Source organism: Notolabrus celidotus, chromosome 2, assembly GCF_009762535.1.
Source record: "Notolabrus celidotus isolate fNotCel1 chromosome 2, fNotCel1.pri, whole genome shotgun sequence".
Classification (NCBI taxonomy): domain Eukaryota; kingdom Metazoa; phylum Chordata; class Actinopteri; order Labriformes; family Labridae; genus Notolabrus; species Notolabrus celidotus.
Window position 1 is genome coordinate 11,040,499 of NC_048273.1, and position 20,375 is coordinate 11,060,873.

The following is a 20,375-nucleotide window of genomic DNA, read 5'->3' on the forward strand; positions in this document are numbered from 1 at the left end:
ATAAAGAATGTCAAAGCATCTATCCATCAATCATGGAAAAAGAAGATAGTTGCCACCTGAAAAAATCTACTTTAGAGCCAACACTGTTTTGTTCTTGAATGTTCTCTAAATGTCCCTAGCATTCTAAAACCAAAGCACAACATGTTGAAGATTAAAAGCATTAAGTATAAATATGAAAATTACAAGCACCAAAAAGTTCAAACTATTAGCTCTATATCTTAGAATAAGTGATGCTGATAGCTGTTCAATGTTGTGAGTCTGTGGGCAATTTAATGGGTAACTGGAACCCTTTAGTAAATAGATATGCTCAGATGTCACCTGAGCATATCTATTTATAAAGCCATGTTTGATATAAAAAAATAAATAAAGAATGTCAAAGCATCTATCCATCAATCATGGAAAAAGAAGATAGTTGCCACCTGAAAAAATCTACTTTAGAGCCAACACTGTTTTGTTCTTGAATGTTCTCTAAATGTCCCTAGCATTCTAAAACCAAAGCACAACATGTTGAAGATTAAAACTTTTCACTTCCACCTCCTTAGAATAGGCATACATTGTCTGATGTGTCTACTTTTAGGCTGCATAAAGAAGATAGTTGCCACCTGAAAAAATCTACTTTAGAGCCAACACTGTTTTGTTCTTGAATGTTCTCTAAATGTTCCTAGCATTCTAAAACCAAAGCACAACATGTTGAAGATTAAAACTTTTCACTTCCACCTCCTTAAAATAGGCATACATTGTCTGATGTGTCTACTTTTAGGCTGCATAACTGAGACATAGACTTACAATCTATCACAACACTGAGCAGCAACAAGAAGGCGAAGTGTTCCAAAAATAGGCTTCTCTGTTTCTGTGACAATCATCTGCCAAGCATCTATTTTCCTTGTTATCAGATGACCAGTCCCATCCCATCTACTATAAGGGTTGGGTGCCGTTTCAATTTTATCGATTCCAGTTCCGATTCTGGTTCTGCTTATCAATTCTGGTTCTTATTGGTTCCTGATTCCGATTCCATTATTTTTGGAGTGTGAAAAAAAAAAAGAATACTACATGAATAGAAGTTAGCCTGCCTTTATTGTTAGGACAATTAGGCTCTCAAAGTGAACTGTCAACTGTGGCATGGATTTTATCCCTTCATTAAACATTTCTCTTTTTCAGGAAAGATCAAGGGAATTTACAAACCATAATCATCTAAATAAATGAAAGAAAAATCTAACAAAAATACATAGAATATGAACTTATATCATCGTACATAATGCATTTGTCTCTGGTGTAAGCCCATCACCAAAAATGTTCCCCTGCACAGAGACTTTCCTCCTCTTTCTCCTCATTCATCTCGCCCTTCATCTTTAAAGTGAACAGAGTTTCTGAACAACAGGGAATCCTAGTAGGGAAATGGCACGGAGTGGAGCCCTGTAAACTTGCATCTAACATAAAAATATCTTAAATATTTGTAGATATGATTCGTTTAGCTCTTTATAAATGTGAACGTAAGCTTAGCTGTGCTTTCTACCTGAGAGTGACGGGACGTTTCTACAGCTGCAGTGGGGGCGTTTTTATGAACAGGAGACCGCAGCACATCGAAGACAGAGCTTCCCTTAAATTCTCAATGTGTTGAAGTAAGTGTCATACTGGACAGCCCCCCCCTTGTGATGTGTTGGAATCATTTTTAAGAAAGCTTAGCCAAACTTTGGATCGTTTGATGAGGTACGCCATGATTCTCTAATCCCAACTTTGTTGACGTGCTGCGTCACATGTGACGTTATGTTATGCCGACACAGCAGGTCCTGGAAAAACTTTCTGTGGACTGCAAAGTTCGTACTGGGAATTATTTATGTCGCTGTTAGGAGCCGAAAAGAACACATCCCTTATCGAATCCACTAATGCAAGAAATTTGGATCCGGTTCCAAAACGGAACCAGTTTTCGGTACCCAAGCCTAGTGATGGCCTTCCCTTCTGCAATCAGTTTACTGTGTGTGCATCTATGTTTGTGTCTGAATTCTGTCACTTACCGTGAGTATATCTCTTCTGATTCCTCGCAGAGGGTTTCCCTCCAACAGTAACACGTTTAAATTGGGCAGTAGGCTGAGAGATGCTGGAAGACTAGAAGAAAGAGATCCAATACACATGAAAGAAGTGTACAGTATGTTATTCCAGTAGCTTAGTCCACTTGGTGTAACATTTAATTTATTTGTTGAGTATGGTTTATGAGGTGCTATACACGGTCATGATGTCAGTGACCTACGTTGAAATATCATTGTTGGTGAGGTCAAGGCGTGTCAGCGTGTTCATGAGGGTGATCTGCTCAGGGAGGGTCTTAATCTTGTTGTCTCTGAGTTCTAGAAGAGAGATGGCTGTCAGACAAGCCAGATGCTCCGTCTCCAACAGCTCAATCTGGTTATTCCCAACATATAACTCCTGCACAAGGGTGAGATTCCATACACAACATTTTACCTCTTGAGACCATAAACATTTAAGGTGGCTGCATCTATATAATTAAACAAATAAATGAGTCTGGAAACATAATGTATCTGAGCTCTGTAAATCTACTCTGAAACAAATTTTTCCCACCACAAATACGTTTTACAACTGGGGAAGCTGCTACAGTTACCTTGAGCATGGGTGCAGAGAGCTTTGGGAGGAGGCGGAGCTTGTTGTGTCTGAGGTTAAGTTGCTCCAAAGCAGGCATCTCTGATAGGCCGGAAGGGACGTCTGTCAGCTGGTTATTGCTGCAGTCCAACAGCTTAACACCTGTTGAATCAAATCAGGACAACAGATGCTTTTAAACCAATGCTTCACTTTCCCACTTGAGATTACTTAGCAATGCAAGACAGAGTTCTTAGGGAGAAAAGAATGAGATGTTTCTAAGAGGCCAGGCCACATGCTACAGGCTTTTTACTCACTTCCTGTTAAGGAAATTTGTTGTGCTCCATTTGGCCTTGCTGGCCAAATGGAGTCCTAGTCTGTGTTGTTACTCTGCTTTTTCCACATCCACAGCCTCAGCATCTACTAATAACACCACAACCTTCATGTTGCTGAACATCCACCCCCTTAACAATAGAGTACCTATCATCTAGGACATCATCATGGACAAGAACTTTGACCTTTGCCTGACTGAAACATGGCAGAATCAGCAAGACTTCAACACAATCAATCAAGTTACCTCGGGCTGTCACAGTGAGGGATTTCTCCCTGCAGTGATTCAGGATGGCTCAACAGCGAAAAAGCAGTTGCAGCCTGACTCCATCATTCCATGTTCAACCATGAAACAGAGACCACCAGTTTGTCTCCATTGAAAACTCCATATCCTCTCCGGCCCTGGTCTACCAAGGTGTGCCGCAAGGCTCTGTGCATGGACCCCTACGCTTAACCATTTGCATACTCCCTCTTGGTCCAACCATCCAAAACCATGGACCCAACTTCCACTGCTAAGCTGATGATACAGAGCTGTATCTCAGAAGCTAAAGGCTGGTTTAGACTTCTGCATTGACGCTATGCAGCAGTGGCCGACACAGATGTGAGCACTACATACTTGTGGGTTAATGTGTCCAAGCTTGCTTTTTCACAGCAATTCCGAAAATATTGTGTTAAATTTTGAGCTGATACATGTCTCTGTTTATCGTACAGCAATGATTACAGGGAAAAATAAGAGAGGAGATGCCGAATCGACACCGTAGCTTATGTGATTCCGGAAGTGCTGTAAATAAAATGCAGTCGAGTGGACCAATCACAGGGGTTGGGGTCCGTGTTGATTCCATACATAGTTACATTTTGGAGGAGGTGCGAGTCGTAGGCTTGTTCGTAGGCCTCTGCGTGGGTACGGGGGCTACGCAGAGCTACCCGTGTAGGCTATGGCATCACTTAAATGCAGAAGTATAAGCGAGGCTTAATTCCCCACCCATTTACCTCCACAGTCACCAGTCCACTGCCTCCATGAAATCAAACCTGCTGCAACTCAACAGCAAATGCTACTTTGGGAGGTTGGAGACCTTCTCTTACACACTCACCACCCACAAAACATACCAAGACTTTGGCCATCACTTCTATTGCAATGCTTTCCTGTCTGGGGTACCAAGCTAATTCCTGGACAAGCTCTAACATGTGTAAAATTCAGCTGCACCAAGCCCTGGCAGCACATCACCCCCCACTCTCTTTTTGTGGTGCGGCTGTGGCTCAGCGGTAGAGTCAGTCATCTCTAAATTGGTAGATTGAGGGTTTAATCCTACTGTCCATGTGCCGAAGTGTCCTTGGGCAAGACACTTACTGTGCTCTGTAGCTGTGCCATCAGTAATGAATGGGATTAGTTAATGCTTTACAAAGCAGCCTCTGTAATCAGTGTATGCATGTGGTGTGAATGGGTGAATGTGACTTGTAATGTTAAAAGTGCTTTGAGTGGTCAGAAGACTGCGTATAGAAAGTGCTATATAAAATCAGTTAATTCTGCATTGAATACAAAATCCTGCTCCTCCCCTACAAATCACCCCATGGTCTTGCCCCTTAGTATTTGACTGACCTCAACTACCCCTACACTCAGCCCTAGAAGCTAGAATCTTCAAATATGTGTTCGCTCTCCATCTCCTGCATCAATCCCCAAACCTTTGGAGACAGAGCCTTCAGTATGTGAGCCCTTCTCTGGGAATTATGAAAAAAAAAATGGCTCAGACCCACAAGGCCCATGGTCCTTAGACTCTACTATCCAATAGCCACCATTATTAAAATCCATTTTCACCCCAGTTGGTAAGCCTCCTTGAAATGAATTAATTCAAGCTAATATTATTATTATTAAACACAAAATGTGAATTATCATTAAGTTTCTGTTTGTTTGTTTTTGTATTCATTATAAATTATTATTTTTTGGGATTTATTAATTTATTTTATTTTCCTGTTATTATTTAAGAATTGTATTGTCTTATTGTTATATGACATTGTCAATTACAAATGTTCAACACTATTGTCAAATTCTGTCAAAAAAATTCTAATAAACAATAAAAAATAAATTAAAAAATGTGATAGCCATGTGTCAAAGCAAAACCTATAATCTACTACTGAACAGTGATTTTTAGCTTCTTCACTCAGGCGATGGTTTTTAGTCCCTTGGTGCAGAACAAAGCAGTACAGAAACAAATTTCTTCCTACAGCAATCACTGATTCACTGTTTTCTGGTATGCCTTCTACAGTAAATGAAACCTTGGGCACTTTTATCTTTTAATCATGTTTATTGATTTGATCAATTCTATTGTTATATTAGTTTCAGGATATTTTTGTATGTTTAGCATATAAAAGTAGTTTGTTCCTGGTGAATCACAGGAGCACATTCAGCATAAGACTGATCCCCCCCTAAATGCACCACAGAACGCCACAGGAAGTCATTCTTGCCTGTGGCCATCAGACTGTACAACGCCTCCCTCTGATGACTGACCTATATCCTGTACTCTGTGCAATACACTGTGCAATATCCCTGCCACTTCAACATCCTGTATATAATACCTTCATTCCCAGTGCTTTTGTACATAGTGAACTGTAACTATTCTGCATTTCTGTATATACTTATTATTAATCCAATTGATATTATTTTATTCCTTCTTTCTATTAATATTTGACTTTTTCATACTGTGTATAAGAGCATTCTGTAACAACTGAATTTCCCCCCAGGATAAATAAAGTATTTCTGATTCTGATATGTTTTGTTACTCTGTATGTCGTTATCTAATATCTCACTGACTGCAAAACAAGTTTACCTACAGGTACAAATAAAGTAACCTGAACCTGAAATTATTTAAAAAACAACAACTCAGTTTTATTGAACTGAAATTTTACACACATAAGTATTTTGTGTGTATGCCACACACACAGTCAGGCCACAGTATTGGTGAAACGAATTAGAATGTAAAACCACAACAGAACAGTGTTGGTTGTGTTTTGGTGTCAGGACTACACACTAAAAATACTTACAAATATTGTATTTCATTTCTAGTAAGTCTGCTGTACTAAATGCTGCCAATGACTACACACTGCACCTGTAAAAGCTCTCCCTGAAAGAAGGAGATTATGCTCTTTTTACTGTTGGATGGCTTTGTTGTTTGAAACTAGATTTCTATAAAATGACAGCAGCTTCATGAACATCAAAAACACAGCCGTAGAAGGATCCTGGAAATATAAAGTCTTACTTCTGAGCTGGGCCAGGCTGTCAGGCAGACAGCTGAGCTTGTTGTGACAAAGGCTTAGCTTCTGCAGGGAGGTGAGCTGACCCAGGCTGGAAGGAAGGCCCTTCAGATTGTTGTTGGACAGGTCCTTAAACCACATGTAGGACAGGAACACTGTGTAAGCCAATCGTACCACACAGTAGAAAGGGCCTTATAGCATTTAACCTTCAATGAATGTGTGAAGTTACCAGCTCAGTTAGGTTCTCCAGTATTCCAAGTTCCTCTGGTAAGCTGTCTAGCAGGTTCTGCTGGAGAGTGAGGCAGCGCAGGTTCTTCATAGTACACACCTCTGCTGGTAGTGTTGTCAGCTGGTTATGGCTGGCATCAGAAGAGAACAATTCCATGTCATATATTACTTTATTTAGAACTGCATCTAATCTTGACAACACAACTCAGAATGAGAAGATCTACACAAGACTAGTAAAGCACTCAAAATAAACAAAAATCACTTTTGGTAAAATTTTTTGGATAAATCATGAATTTTACAGTTATTAGAATTGTTTGGTCCTTGCCTTTTTATATTCCTTACAAAAGTGGAGATCATATATGAAATGAATTGTTGTTCCTACACCGTTCACCTGATTTGGATGTACACTGCATGCACAATTATTAGGCACGTGAGTATTTTTGTGAATATGTTAAAAACTATGTTAACTGTCTTTTTCAAATTTGTCAAGAAGTCAGATAGTGAATATATTTCTTCAACTGTGTGGTTAAAATGATGCTTTTCGGCTGTATTTTTAAATAAATGCAGAATCTGCAGAAATGAGTGTGCCAAATTATTATGCAAGTTGGAGATAAGAGCATATAACTTGTGAAAATTAAGAACTAGGCACCATTTTAAACGTTCTATTGATTGAAAATAATAATATTTACTACAACTGTATTCAAACTTCAACAAAAACAACAGTTTTCTTTACATTTGTATACAAAATAAAACTGTTAATGTCTTTAAAACATTTCAAATCTAAAGTGTTTCTCAAATGTCCAATATAACCTCCTTTTCTTTCAGTGAGGGTCAGAGGTCACTGGTAAACTAATTTAGTTTCTGATGACTTCTCTGCTGACACTGTGAGCTGTACCTTGTATGGCTCTCCAAAGAGGCTCTTTTGAGCTGTATTTCTTGCCATTACTGTAAATTATCTCCTTTATTATTGACCACAAGTTCTCAGTCGGGTTTGAGATCGGTTGAGCAGGCAGGCCAGTTCACAAGTTATATGCTCTTATCACCAACTTGCATAATAATTTGGCACGCTCATTTCTGCAGATTCTGCATTTGTTTAAGAATACAGCCGACGTAATTTGAAAAGCATCATTTTAACCACACAGTTCAAGAAATATATTCACTATCTGACTTCTTGACAAATTTGAAAACGACTGTTAACATAGTTTTTAACATATTCACAAAAATACTCACGTGCCTAATAATTGTGCACGCAGTGTAAATGCCATCAGATAATGCTGAAAGTATGCACTTAAAGCACATATTGATTGTTTCATTATAAATCCAATGTGGTGGTCTACAAAGCCGGGTCACTGAAAACAGTGTCACTGGTCAAATATATCTAGGCCTAACTGTATATCTTAAAGATGTAAACAGTATGGGTTATGAATAAACAGTAATCAATACCGAAAATCATCCTCACTTACAGCAAATAACTATAAACAATCAAAATCAACTGAGGAGTAGTGACTTCAATCAGCTGTTAACAGTTTGCATCTCTCTCTCTTTTTTCTCCCCGAGTGACAGCTGCCAGTCTGCTCTGTTTCAGCACCATGGACAGAGTCACACTCACCGCATTCTGAAATAATTGGTATCCTCTGATCCCTGCACTCTCAAAGGCAATTTAAAAACTTAACAATTAATGTCTGCAGACACTGCAGGCAGCCTCGTCAGTGTGGCTGCTGCAAAGAAATGTTAACGCTACCTCTTACGTCCCTATTGTCATTCTGCATTCTACAATACATTTCTCAGTCACCATCTACTTTTCTAAATGATAACATTTTCCCATCTTACACACGGGCATATGTAATCTAAAACAGTTCATGGCTTGACACTGACACTGGGTTAGTTTGGGAAAAAGGGCTTAACAGCAAACAGACAGGAAGGACTTTGGTTTACAATTCCCACGTAAAAGATTCATGGTAATAAACAGCAAGATTCTCTTTCTTCTTCTCTCTGAGGAACTTTGAGACTACTTCGTCCAAATGTTTCCACCATTTGCATTTCTTCTCTGCAAACCAGTGTCAAAGATTGTGTGAACTATAACGCTATAGCCTCATTTCTCAGCCAACCTGAGGCTTGTCTTTTCACTGTTTCACCTTTGTAATGTTTCTAATGTCTGACTGACATGACCAGTATCATAATTTTTTATAATCATTAGTATCAGGAGTAATGTTAGAAGATATGCTCTATTTATTTCATGATAAAACAAAATGTGGTATAAATTTTACTAACGAAATGAATGTCTTATCCTGGTGAAAATCACATCCAGAATAGTAGGGCTGAGTCAAAAAACTATTCATCCGTGCATTGCAATATATTTTTTCCCAATTCAATATTACTTCAGACAATCCTTGAATGGATTATTTCCACTGTAATAAAGCTCCACTCTTGTGGGGGCATTGCGTGGTACAGAGACCCCTCTTGACTAAGACTTTTAGTCAACATAATGTCTGCTGAAGTTGTGTACAGTAATCCATTGACAGACAGTCACTCCCACTCTTCACAGCACATCTGCCCAAATGTGTGTAATGGAGAGACAGCTGAAGCTCAAGTGTTTGTGTGTGTGTGTTTGTGTGTGTGTGTGTTTGTGTGTGTGTGTGTGTGTGTGTGTGTGTGTGTGTGTGTGTGTGTGTGTGTGTGTGTGTGTGTGTGTGTGTGTGTGTGTGTGTGTGTGTGTGTGTGTGTGTGTGTGTGTGTGTGTGTGTGTGTGTGTGTGTGTGTATTTACTTTACTCGCAGTTGCTGGAGCTCCTGAAGTTCTCCTATAGCGCTGGGTAAACTACTCAACTTGTTGTCATGGAGCTGCCACAGAAAAAAAATAGTAAATTAAATAGACAGGATTAGATTATTACAGATTTGTGGTCAATATATACCAAGTCAATGATTATTTCAAATAGCCAAGGAACCAGGGAGGTTTTTTATTTTCTGTTGTATCTGACAAACCATTCGCACACAAAAGATGTAATAATGCATGTTTCAATTCAGCTGAGTGTGACAGTCTCTTCACCTCTGCTTGTGAAATCCTCACACTCCACACACCTGCAAGTTCTACAAAAGCCCTACAAGCAAAAACTCAGTGAGCCATACTTACTGCTGCAATCTGAAGAAAAAAGATTAGAGACAACTGAAGGTTGCCCTCATAAGGTAAGACAAGCTTCAAGTAGCAAAAAATACAGGAAGTGATATTAGAAGAAAAGAGGATTCCCTTCTGGAAGCAATACGTTTTACTTAAAGTGTATGTTATCCTTAACTCTTACTTGTGGAAAAAAACCCAGCTAAATTTAAATGTATATATAATTATAAGTATATATATATATATATATATATAAAAATACATATATATAAATACATATACATATATAAATAAATGTACATACATATATATAAATAAATATACATATATAGATAAATATACATACATGAATAAAAAATAAAAAACATATATGTAAATTAAAAAAATATACAGGAATTTATACATGTATATATATATATATATATATATATATATATATATATATATATGTGTATATACAGTTTTTGGTTTAGGAATCATAGTTCAGTACATTTTCGGTTCATAAAAGGAAATGAATGTAACATAAAATGTATTTTCCTTTCTTAGGAAGAATTCAAACTCAGTATGTTCTGAGGTGATTTGCTGAAAAAGTCACAGTACCAAATCCAATGTTTCAGTAACCTACATGACGAGCCACTTATGCTGTGTGTGTGCACTGCTCTCTTGTTTTCCAGTCTGTATAGGGACCTTGGATTTCAAACACCTCTAATTCTGTGCCAAACTGTATCTGTATGCACCGAAACAAAAGTACTTCACCCAATCGGTTTGGTACATCTGCGTATACCTTTACACCTGTATGGAATGTCACACAAACAATGTATGTGAAATGAGTGTATCATTAACTCTGTTACACCTGTAAATGACTGATATGGTGTTACTTACATCAAGCGTAGTAAGTCCAGGCAGTAGTCTGATGTCATCAGACAGTTCTGTAAGCTGATTGGATGAAAGAAGCAGTTTTGTGAGATCACTCTGCTCCCACCAGCGATCTGACTCTCCAAAGGACACATTCTGCTTCGCCTCCTCAGGTGGGTCAACGTTAATTCGATACACGTTCTGAGGAACTGAAACATGTGTTAGTGCTGTTTGTTCACAAACATAAACATAAACGTTTACATGGATAAATGAAAACAGGTTTACTGCTGAACATCATCTTTATGCCGATGTAATCGGCTTCATTAGCAGATAACATTGACCAGTGTTCTGTGTGTGCTCATAGGATTTTGACCCTGTTCCAATTAATATGAGTTTAGCTATTTTTTTATTATTGTTAAAGGCCATAGGGTTAAAACTTGGGATAAGGTGCATGACCAAATTTCCAGTGGTTTACACAAATATTTTAAAATATCACATTGAGAGATAATAGGTTTTTAAGGGAAACGATTGTCATACAAACTGTTACCTATAATTATGTAAAAGTGGGCCAAAGCACAGACCACATTTTCCTACTGCATAGGCAAACCAATGCCATGCGTAATGGTCGCACTTTGCATAGTAGGATGCCGGTGTATCAGCTTAAAGAGGGACCCTGTAATCTGATGATTTTGTTGACAGTTGTCGTAGTGACAACAACCGTAAAGAGTCCTTGAGGATGTAGCTTACTCTTTTATTATGATGCCAAAATATACATCAGATAATTCTAATGAAACACTAAAGGCACTCCTGAGAGAAGCATTTGTGAAGGGTCACTAGTTTTGTCTTTGGCTGAACAACATATTCAGGTTTCACTCCAATAAAACTAAATGTATGTTTTTTAACAAAAACATACCATTGCCCAACAGCCCCCTCAAAATCGCCTCCCTGGATGGGTCGGAGATTGAGTTTGTTGACAGTTAGAAATACCTAGGGATCTGGCTTGACAGCAAACTTTCTTCTGAAGCGCACAAACACACTACTCACTAAGGTCAAATCCCGTATTGGTTTTCTTTATCGCAACAAATCCTCCTTTACACACTCTGCTACACAGCTTCTGGTTAAGATGACAGTCCTCCCAATTCTTGATTACGGTGACATAGCCTACAGGTCTGCTTCCAACACTCTCCTTCACAAACTGGATGTCATTTACCATGCTGCTACCCGTTTTGTCACTGGAGCCCCATTCACCACTCACCACTCACCTGTACTCTCAGCTGAACTGGCCCTCACTCCACTCTTGCAGACAAACACAGTGGTTTCTATTCATTTACAAATCCCTCACTGGTAAAAACCCTGTTATATCTACAGTCACTAATCAATCTTCACAGCACAAACAGTAGCCTGCGCTCAAGTAGCCTGCGCTCAAGTAGCCTTATTAAACTCATCACACCCAAAGCCCGGACCTCCTTTTGTTGCACCTCCTTCAAGTTTTCTGCTGCAAATGACTGGAATCACCTGCAACAATCCCTAAAGCTGACCTCTCTCATTCCACTCGCCACTTTCAAAAACTTAATACACCCCATAACTCAACATCACTGCACTTGCTTTTAAATTGCTTTTAAGTTGTTCACTGCTGTCATATTTAGGGCCCGAGCACTGACACGCAGTGGCGGCGAAGGCCCTATTAAAACCCTAAGGATTCTTCCTTTTATTCTTCCGCCTAGGAGATCGCATTTTTGGAGCCCTGAACATGCATGAAAGCACGGATATTTTTGCACACTCATCAGGTCTGGTGAAATTGCAACCTTTTATTGGTCTCGCAAAAAAAAATCTCAAAAATGTGTTCACTACAGTTTTCAAAAAACCCTCCCCATAGAGGTTCTTTTGAGCTACATGCATGAAAATTATCACGCATATTCATGGAATCAGGACACACAAAAAAGCCTCTTGCACCCATATCCGAAACTCAACAGGAAGAGCGCCACCTAGCTTTGAAAATTTAAAATAGCGTCCAAATAAGGGTGCATAATTTTGTAAACTCCTCCTAGGGTGTTTCTCCAATTCAACATATTCACAAAAATGCAACTTACCTAATAATTGTGCATGCAGTGTATGTAATGTCCTCTCTGTTTTTTGTTTTGTCTTTTATTTATTGTCATGCCACCTGTGTTGCCTTCTTGCCCAGGTTGTTATTGCAAATGAGAATTGATTCTCAATTAACTCACCTGGTTAAAGGTGCTGTGAGGAACTTTTGTTTTGTATCGATTTTTGCGTCCCCCTTGTGGACAAAGTGATACCTCTTATCTCTTGTCCTATGCATGAAAAAGTCATGTTTTCAACAAAAGCCTCCTCCTGTTGTGTTCAACAGTCAACTTTATCAGGCAATGTGATTATTTTCCATGAAAACAGTCAAATAAAGGCTGTTTCTGAAGCAAGATGGCCATCATCTGGTGTGACACCTACCCCCCCAGGGCAGTTTCAGGCATTAAAAATTACAACAGAGAAGGTGTCAGTGTTGCTGCTGATGGACTTGTTTGCTATTGAAGGTTATAAAGAGGCATCAGTATAATTTTCAGTCTGTTTCTCAGCCAGTTGAAAACTTCCTCACAGGGCCTTTAAATAAAGGTGAAATAAATAAATAAATAAGGTTTCAGAGCAACATATGCTGCCACCCAGACAATGCCTTTTCTCAGTTCTGAAATGTTTACAGTGTTGTTGAAAAAAGAGGTGATGAGACACAATGGGAAACATGCTAATGTGCCAATTTTCTGGATACTTGTTGCATGCTTCAAATTTAAGATATGCATTAATTTTTCAGGACAAACCTTACAACTTTAATATTCAATAGCTTTTCTTGCACGTTTTCAATTCCATACAGGGTTTAAAGGATTTAAGACCATGACATTTTGAGATAAGATATTCTGTAGTACAAAGCCACGTCTTATGACTAAGGAGTACACACACTGGTTCACCTGTACAGCTACAGAGAGAAACAGTAGCTTCAGGGAACAGTACGTTACACATGCATTACATGGGGGCCTAAAGAATGGTGTACTGGGGCAGTGTTCGTCAGCTAGTGTGTGTCCCGTCGGAGCATACTTGTTTTTCTCTCACCGTCCCACCATAACATGTGAGCTAGCTATCAGAGGAAAGTTACCTTCTGTCAGTCCCCGGCCGGACAGGTTCAGCTGGCCGCTCTTTCTCGCTGCCTTCAGCAGACCGTTAGGAACAGTCGGTTCGGTCTGTTCCGACCTGAACCCCGCCAGAGAGTTCGTCTTATTCGGTCTTTTAAATCGAGACATGTTCTGTTTTTCTAGGGAGATGGGTCCTGGTCTGGTCCACTTTAAACCGCTCCAATGAGGAACACCCTACGCGCCCTGTTCATATACTTCCGCCCGCCAGTAAAAATAAAGGACCATTTCCGGTTACAGTCCTTCAGAATAAAACTGATATTCAATCAGTTGACTTGGAACAATACAAACACTTTGTTTTTATCTACAACCAACAGGATTTGTCATGGTTTATTTTTAATTCGACAATTTAAATATCTGCAGAATTTTAAGAGCCAGCCTTATGAACTTCAGAGCCATCATTTCTCTATCACAACACCATCACACACTTCACTCAGTGGTGCAAGGATAATCATCTTCATCTCAATGTCATTAAAACAAAATAATTAATAATCAGCCCCACCTCACCTCAGCACCCTATCACCATCAACCAATACCTTGGAGTAACATTGGACAATCAATTCACTTTCAACCAGCACACCAGTGACATTCAAACAAGGAGCCATCAAAGACTGTCAGCCATCCGTAAACTCAAAGGACTCCATGTTGCCCCCCGTTTCCTTCTGCTGCTATACCAGAGCATGACTCAATCCATCCTCCTGTACTGCTCTACCTGCTTCTTCAACATGTTATCTGTTAAAAACAAGGCCAAACTCACACACATCACCATCACAGCTTCTAAAATAATCGGTCTCCCCACACCAAACCTCACAGACTTAAACCACAGGGCCATCATACGCATCGCAACCTCAATAGAACGGGACATCTTACATCCACTAAACACCTACCTTATCCCACTCCCCTCAGGACGCAGGTACAGAGCACTGAGGTGCAGAAGGGCACGCTTCGGCAAAAGCCTGATCCCTGCTGTTATAGCGAGCCTGAACAAAAGGCCTCGCTGAATTATACAACCTTGTCTGAGTGTTGATGTCTTTGTGGACTGTTTGTTGAGCCTATATGTCAGGCATCAGTTACCTTTGGCTGCTGCTAAACTGTACATGCACTCAATTATTTTTTTTCTCATCTATCTTATTGTGTCACGAGCTGGTCTCAGGCTGGAGCAACCACTCTAAAACCATTATACACCCTCTACAGACAATCACTGAAAACTCTGGATAAAAAAACAAGGAACTACCACCACTTTAACATCATTAAGAAATATAACTTAAAGACCTTTGACAGTTTTCTTTGTTATGAAAATAAGTAGAAATAGTAGAAGTAGAAATCTTCAAAGGAAGGCTTAGAAGTGCTCTGATGATCTAACAAAGATGAGGAGCTGCAGGAGGGCTGAAGAATTGGTTATTTCACGATGGAAGATGATGCTGGGCAGACAGAGAATACAGGGTTTAGGAAATGTGGAGACAGATTAGTGGAAATCAGGAGGAAGGAGGCAATGCCTGATAAACAAGGACACAAGGGAGGTGAAACAGCAGAGAACCCTGGGAAACTGAGGCTTGAAGCTTAGACTATTGACTAACTGTTCTCCCCACTTGCCTGCACAACCTCACTCAGTAAAAAAAATGTCTCCTTGTGGCTAGTTCCAAGGTGTGTCAGTCTACATAGAATCTCATATTCAATTTTCCAACGTTACAGCAGAAATAACAGTTGGGAGTCAGGAACAAGAAGTTAAAAGGAGTAAGCACTATTTTGCCATTAAAAGACGTACTATATAAGTTTGGCTCTCTTCTCTTTTTTTTTTTTCTTTTTTTTTTTTTTACAATGGATGAACTTATATAACCAGCACTACATGCTGAACAACATGAAACCCATAAGGGTCAGGAGATAGGCTTGAAACACACTGGGAATGGCAGATGTGGGAGTAAGGTCACTCGTACTTGGCAAGTCCAAAGGCATGGCGGACAAGCTCAGAATTAGAATCTGTACATGCAGGAATTCTGAGATTAAGTATGAGGGTTGATGTGATAAGAATAAGGGTTGGTTAGGTGCATCACTAATATTATAAATATTACTCTGTCCTGACCTTTTCAAAATGACAGTCACTGAATAACAAACAAGTAAAAGATTGCTGAACATGCATTACTTGTCAGCACTTCAGTGTGTGTGTTGTCAGACAGCAGATGTTCTTTTTTTTCCAGAGCATACCTCATTTTTGTGTTTGGTTCTCGGTTATTTATGGTTATCATTCACATCCAAATCACACAAAACTTTGGTAATCACCTGAGAGCATTTTTGTCTTCATATTTATTTGACATATTGTTTAAAGGTCATCATTTCTAACTTCTTATCAGCAATAGCACATGAGTAGATAACACACACGCCCAGATTGCAGCAGAGACCTCCTTCTGGACTGTGAACCTTGACAACAGCAACAGGTACACTTAGGTGTGTGCGAGCTGAAGGTCCAGTCTTGCTTTACTCTGTTGACTTGGTCTGTTTTTTTCAGGATGAATCTGTTTTTTCCATTGTTGTGTGTGCTCCTATCTGCCAGCAGCTCAGCTGACAAAGGTAAAACTTTTAATTATAAGTCAATGCTGGTGGGTTTTTTTGTTTTGTTTTTGTAAACCCACTTTATTTTTTGTTTTACCCTCCATGGACATATTAAAAGCCTCACAATTTTGTTAAATTGTTCTCAAAATTATGTATTTTGTGCCATAAGAAAACCTTTTCTGAAGAAATTACAACTTTCCAAATGTAATGTATGAAATTCTAACTTTTCTCTGGTGTCTTTTAAACCAATGACAGTACAATAATATTTTTTTGCATGAAAATGCCTCAGCTCACGTTTAAAATTGCCCAAGATTAAGTTCAAATTTTGATTCAGATTCAAAAGAGCTCACCATCTGCCACAACATGACAATTTAGACTTTGCCAATCAATCGATCAATCCATCAATCAATCTTTACTTGTCACAACTAACGTTATCTCAAGATGCTTTTATAAACATAGTAGGTCTAAACCATACTCTATGTTAAATTATTAACAAAGACCCAACATCAAGACAGGATATGATCCAGTCCCCTATTACAGACAGGACTCAGTCTTATCTCATCTTAATCCACCATGAGCATTGCACCTTGGAGTATTTAGCTAGTTACAGACACAAGGAAAGACTTCCTTTTAACAGGCAGAAACCTCGAGCAGAATCAGACTCAGGTTAGACAGCCATCTGCCTTGACTGAGTTGAAGTTGGACCCTTTATTGACTTGTACTCAAATGGCACAAAGATGCAACAGAATAAGCCTGTAGACCTCATGAATAGATAGATTATACATATTTTTAAGTCTGTGTATCGATCTACCAATCTCCAATAACATTGGCTTTAGATGTTTTCTAGATGTACAGTTTCCATGTCAAATTAAGTCCCTTACATGGACCCAAATCCTCCGACAATACACACCTGTTGAGCATAACTCAGCTGTCTGGATAGGTCATCTTCAGTCTTTTTGAGCTTCATCTCTAGGGTCTGTTTTTCTGCCTGAAACAAAGATATCCAAATGTTATTGTACTTTAAACTTAGGCCTGCATTTTTCCAAAAATATGAATTACCATCACATTTAATTCTCGGCTCAATTTGCTAAAATGTTTACACACTTTACAAGCTGTGTGTAAGGCAAACAGAACTATGTGAATTAAAGCTCTCTGCATAGTTTGGACTGATGTCTGCCCTAGCAGTACTTAACTAGAAAACAAATTAATCAGATAAACTCCAGTCTTACAAGCCAAAACTCTTTTCAAATGGCCATACAGTCATTTTGATTTAAGCAAAAAAAGTCAACCTTTAGAGAAGAGAGACACACTGCCAGATAGTCTTTAACATCTTTGTCAGATCCTTGGGCAAGCCGTAAAAACAAGTGGTTCAGGTGTTTGAATGGGTTGGTTTCCTCAACACTGAAGTTTGCAGGCTGGGCCTTCAAGCATCTGAGTCTGGCATGACAACTGCAGAAGAAACCTGTGAAAAAAGGCAATATACAGATGATCAGTGATTTGGTTTTACTGTGGTACATTATAATGACAGATGTCACTGTTTTTTCTTCTCATCACATGTAACTTCATAAACTGATAAAAGCTAGAGCTGCACAATGTTTCACAGTTGATCATTGTCACATAATATTTTTTGCATGAAAATGTCTCAGCTCACGTTTAAATTGTCCCAAGATTAAGTTCAGATTTAGATCCAGATCCAAAAGAGCTCACCATCTGCCACAACGTGACGATTTAGACTTTATGACAGTCAAAGATTTACCAATCAATCTAAATTGGACATACATGGTCTGCACTTATGACATTAAATGGTGTATGTGAATATCCATATCCAGGTGTGAAGAATGGTATTCGAGTAGAAGCAGGATCTAAGTCAGGGACTCTTCAGCCCTGGCTGGTGGGTCTCACAGCTGTAGTGGGCTTCCTCTTCATCGTCTTCACCATCTTGATTGTTCACAGACTTCTCAGGAAGAACAGGTCAGCTACACACACACTAAGTGGCTCACACATCTAATTACACAAACATCCAAAAACACCCAGACACAGCCCCTGACCTGTCTGCTTGCTGTTTTCGTGTTTCACAGGAAGAATGGAGACGGAAGTGGATATGAACACAAGGTCCTGGAGGTGGATGACATTGAAAATAAACAAACCAGTCTGTAGTAACTTATCAGGGGATCAACATTCTGCAATTAAATGGAAGTCACCTGCTTACTTATGACAAGTGTCTCAGTGCCCTTTCACTATTCCCACAAATGTAGGTGGATTTAATAAACTTCTGTTTTGAAAGTCCAGTATGTATATATATTTTAAGCCATGATTTCACTGATTCACTAATCTTATTTGTCCTCTGTTGATCTTATTCCTTAAAGAGATGTAAAAAATCAAAATAGAAACATTGTATTTGCTCTCCATGACTAATTATTCAGTTTGTTTTTTTTTGTACAACAGTTTTATTCAAATTTTTAGATAATAAAAACATGACAACTACAAGGTGACAGGCACCCAGACAGTAAGACAACAACAAAAACACACAACTGTAAAAATTAATTAAATCAATAAATTACAACACCCTGAGGTTTAATCATACAAACTGCAGAGTTCCTCTATCTGCCATGCAACAGGCCCTGGTTTAGACTTATTGGAAATGAGAGTGTCCATTACCAGTGTTTGGACCAGAAGATGTCCAGGTCAAGTAAGAAAGACCTTACAAAGCCAACAAATTAAAAGTCTCAACAGGGAGATAGTCCATGAGTGGTTTCAAGACTTTCAGGAATGACTGTTCATCACCTTTCAGAACAGCGCTGATCCTTTCATGAGGAAGTACATTAAATATCTCCTTGTACCACAAAGTAACAGTGGGAGGTTTATCTTGGATCCATTTCAACAGAACACACTTTCTTGCCATGAGCAGTAATTTATCCAACAGTTTAAATTTAAGAGAGGGAGGTGACACATCCTTAGTAGGAAGAGCCTAGGATCTTTTTTGAGTTTGCATTTTATAATGTCACTAAGCTCTTTAGCTATGCATGACCAAAATCAAGAAATGTCTCTGCACAGCCAGAAAAGATGAATATAGTCCCCCCTTTTACTGAGACACTTCAGACAAAGAGGCGACAGATTTGGATCCATTTTGTGTGTAGAGGGTGCAGTCTATGGAGGATTTTAAATTGCATTTCCCGCAATCTATTGCAAGAAAACACAGTTTTAATACAATCAACAGCTTCTTGCCAGTCATCTTCAATGTATTCATTGTCGAATTCCCTCTCCCATTTACGTTGAAAAGTGTACAAGCTTGTTGGACAAATAGAATGTTAAAGACAGTAAAAGGAGGAAATGAAATGAGAAGATTTCTTGCAGTTGATTAGAAAAGATTCCGGAGTACCTAATTTATAGATATTAACTAAGGGAAGATCCAGTCCATTAATAAAGTAAGGAATCTACAGGTATGCAAAAGAATGTTCTTTATGTAGGCCATGCTGTCGTTGAAGCTGCTGAAAGGACATGAGAGAAGTATCTTTAAATAAGTCCCAAATAACTTTAACACCACAGGATTTCCATAAATTAAAGACAGAGCTGCTACTAGCCGGGATGAAGTCTGCATTCCCACAGGCAGGTATTCAGTAAAGTTTAAAACAGTCTTTCTTTCGTATCAAATGCATTTCATTGCAAATATAAAACAAAGAGAAAAAGACTGCTTGCACACTGCAGGGATCCAATATCCAAAATCCAGACAATCAAATTATCAAGGGTAGGGATGTTTTGATTGTACTTGCTTTTCATCAGACCAGAGTAACTTTTAAAAACACCATCATAAATGCATGTAAGCAGGCTACCTTCAGCTTCCTGAACAATAATGAAGTGCTATAGTTTTCTGTCACCACCAGAGGAACCCATAGCACAGATAAAGAATTCCAAAGAACTCAGCACCATAGAAGTTATATAATGACTCACATCATTGCTGCTCCAGTTACCAAACAGTAGTACTTGTCATTGCTACCTTGTCATTACAGTTATTTGGTTGCAACATGTAATTCATGTTAATATGAGTATGATGGTTTTTTGTTTACCCTGGGAGCAGAAGTAAATATGCATTCAAGGTCCACTTAGCAGTCATTATCTAAATTAAAAGCTTTCATCATCAAGCCTTTTAACATACTTACTTTTAACATGTTTTGCTGTTGTGTCTCACTATAACTAGTTTTTAAAGATGTAAAACTGACTCTCAGGTTGGCCTATGATTTAATTGAAGAGTGCACCTGAAAAAGAAGTCTGCCCTGGATATCC

General features: G+C 38.8%; 2 protein-coding genes across 2 annotated transcripts in view; one reads left to right on the forward strand and one right to left on the reverse strand.

The window, feature by feature from the left end:
* Positions 1-13,766, reverse strand: part of lrrc40 (leucine rich repeat containing 40) — a 28,050-nt gene extending 14,284 nt beyond the window's left edge. The window contains exons 1-8 of the mRNA XM_034711675.1: positions 13,514-13,766; positions 10,384-10,565; positions 9,157-9,230; positions 6,392-6,521; positions 6,168-6,291; positions 2,612-2,751; positions 2,246-2,418; positions 2,013-2,103 (exon numbers count right to left, since the gene is read on the reverse strand). Coding sequence (XP_034567566.1) covers positions 2,013-2,103; positions 2,246-2,418; positions 2,612-2,751; positions 6,168-6,291; positions 6,392-6,521; positions 9,157-9,230; positions 10,384-10,565; positions 13,514-13,658 — 1,059 coding nt within the window. The 5' untranslated portion in view covers positions 13,659-13,766. The remainder of the gene's footprint in view (positions 1-2,012; positions 2,104-2,245; positions 2,419-2,611; positions 2,752-6,167; positions 6,292-6,391; positions 6,522-9,156; positions 9,231-10,383; positions 10,566-13,513) is intronic.
* Positions 13,767-15,982: 2,216 nt separating this feature from the next.
* Positions 15,983-18,505, forward strand: smim24 (small integral membrane protein 24). The gene is made up of 3 exons (XM_034673900.1): positions 15,983-16,112; positions 17,924-18,065; positions 18,173-18,505. Exons 1-3 carry the CDS (start codon positions 16,052-16,054, stop codon positions 18,249-18,251), a joined length of 282 nt encoding a protein of 93 aa, XP_034529791.1. The 5' UTR covers positions 15,983-16,051; the 3' UTR covers positions 18,252-18,505.
* The last annotated feature ends 1,870 nt before the right edge of the window (positions 18,506-20,375 follow it).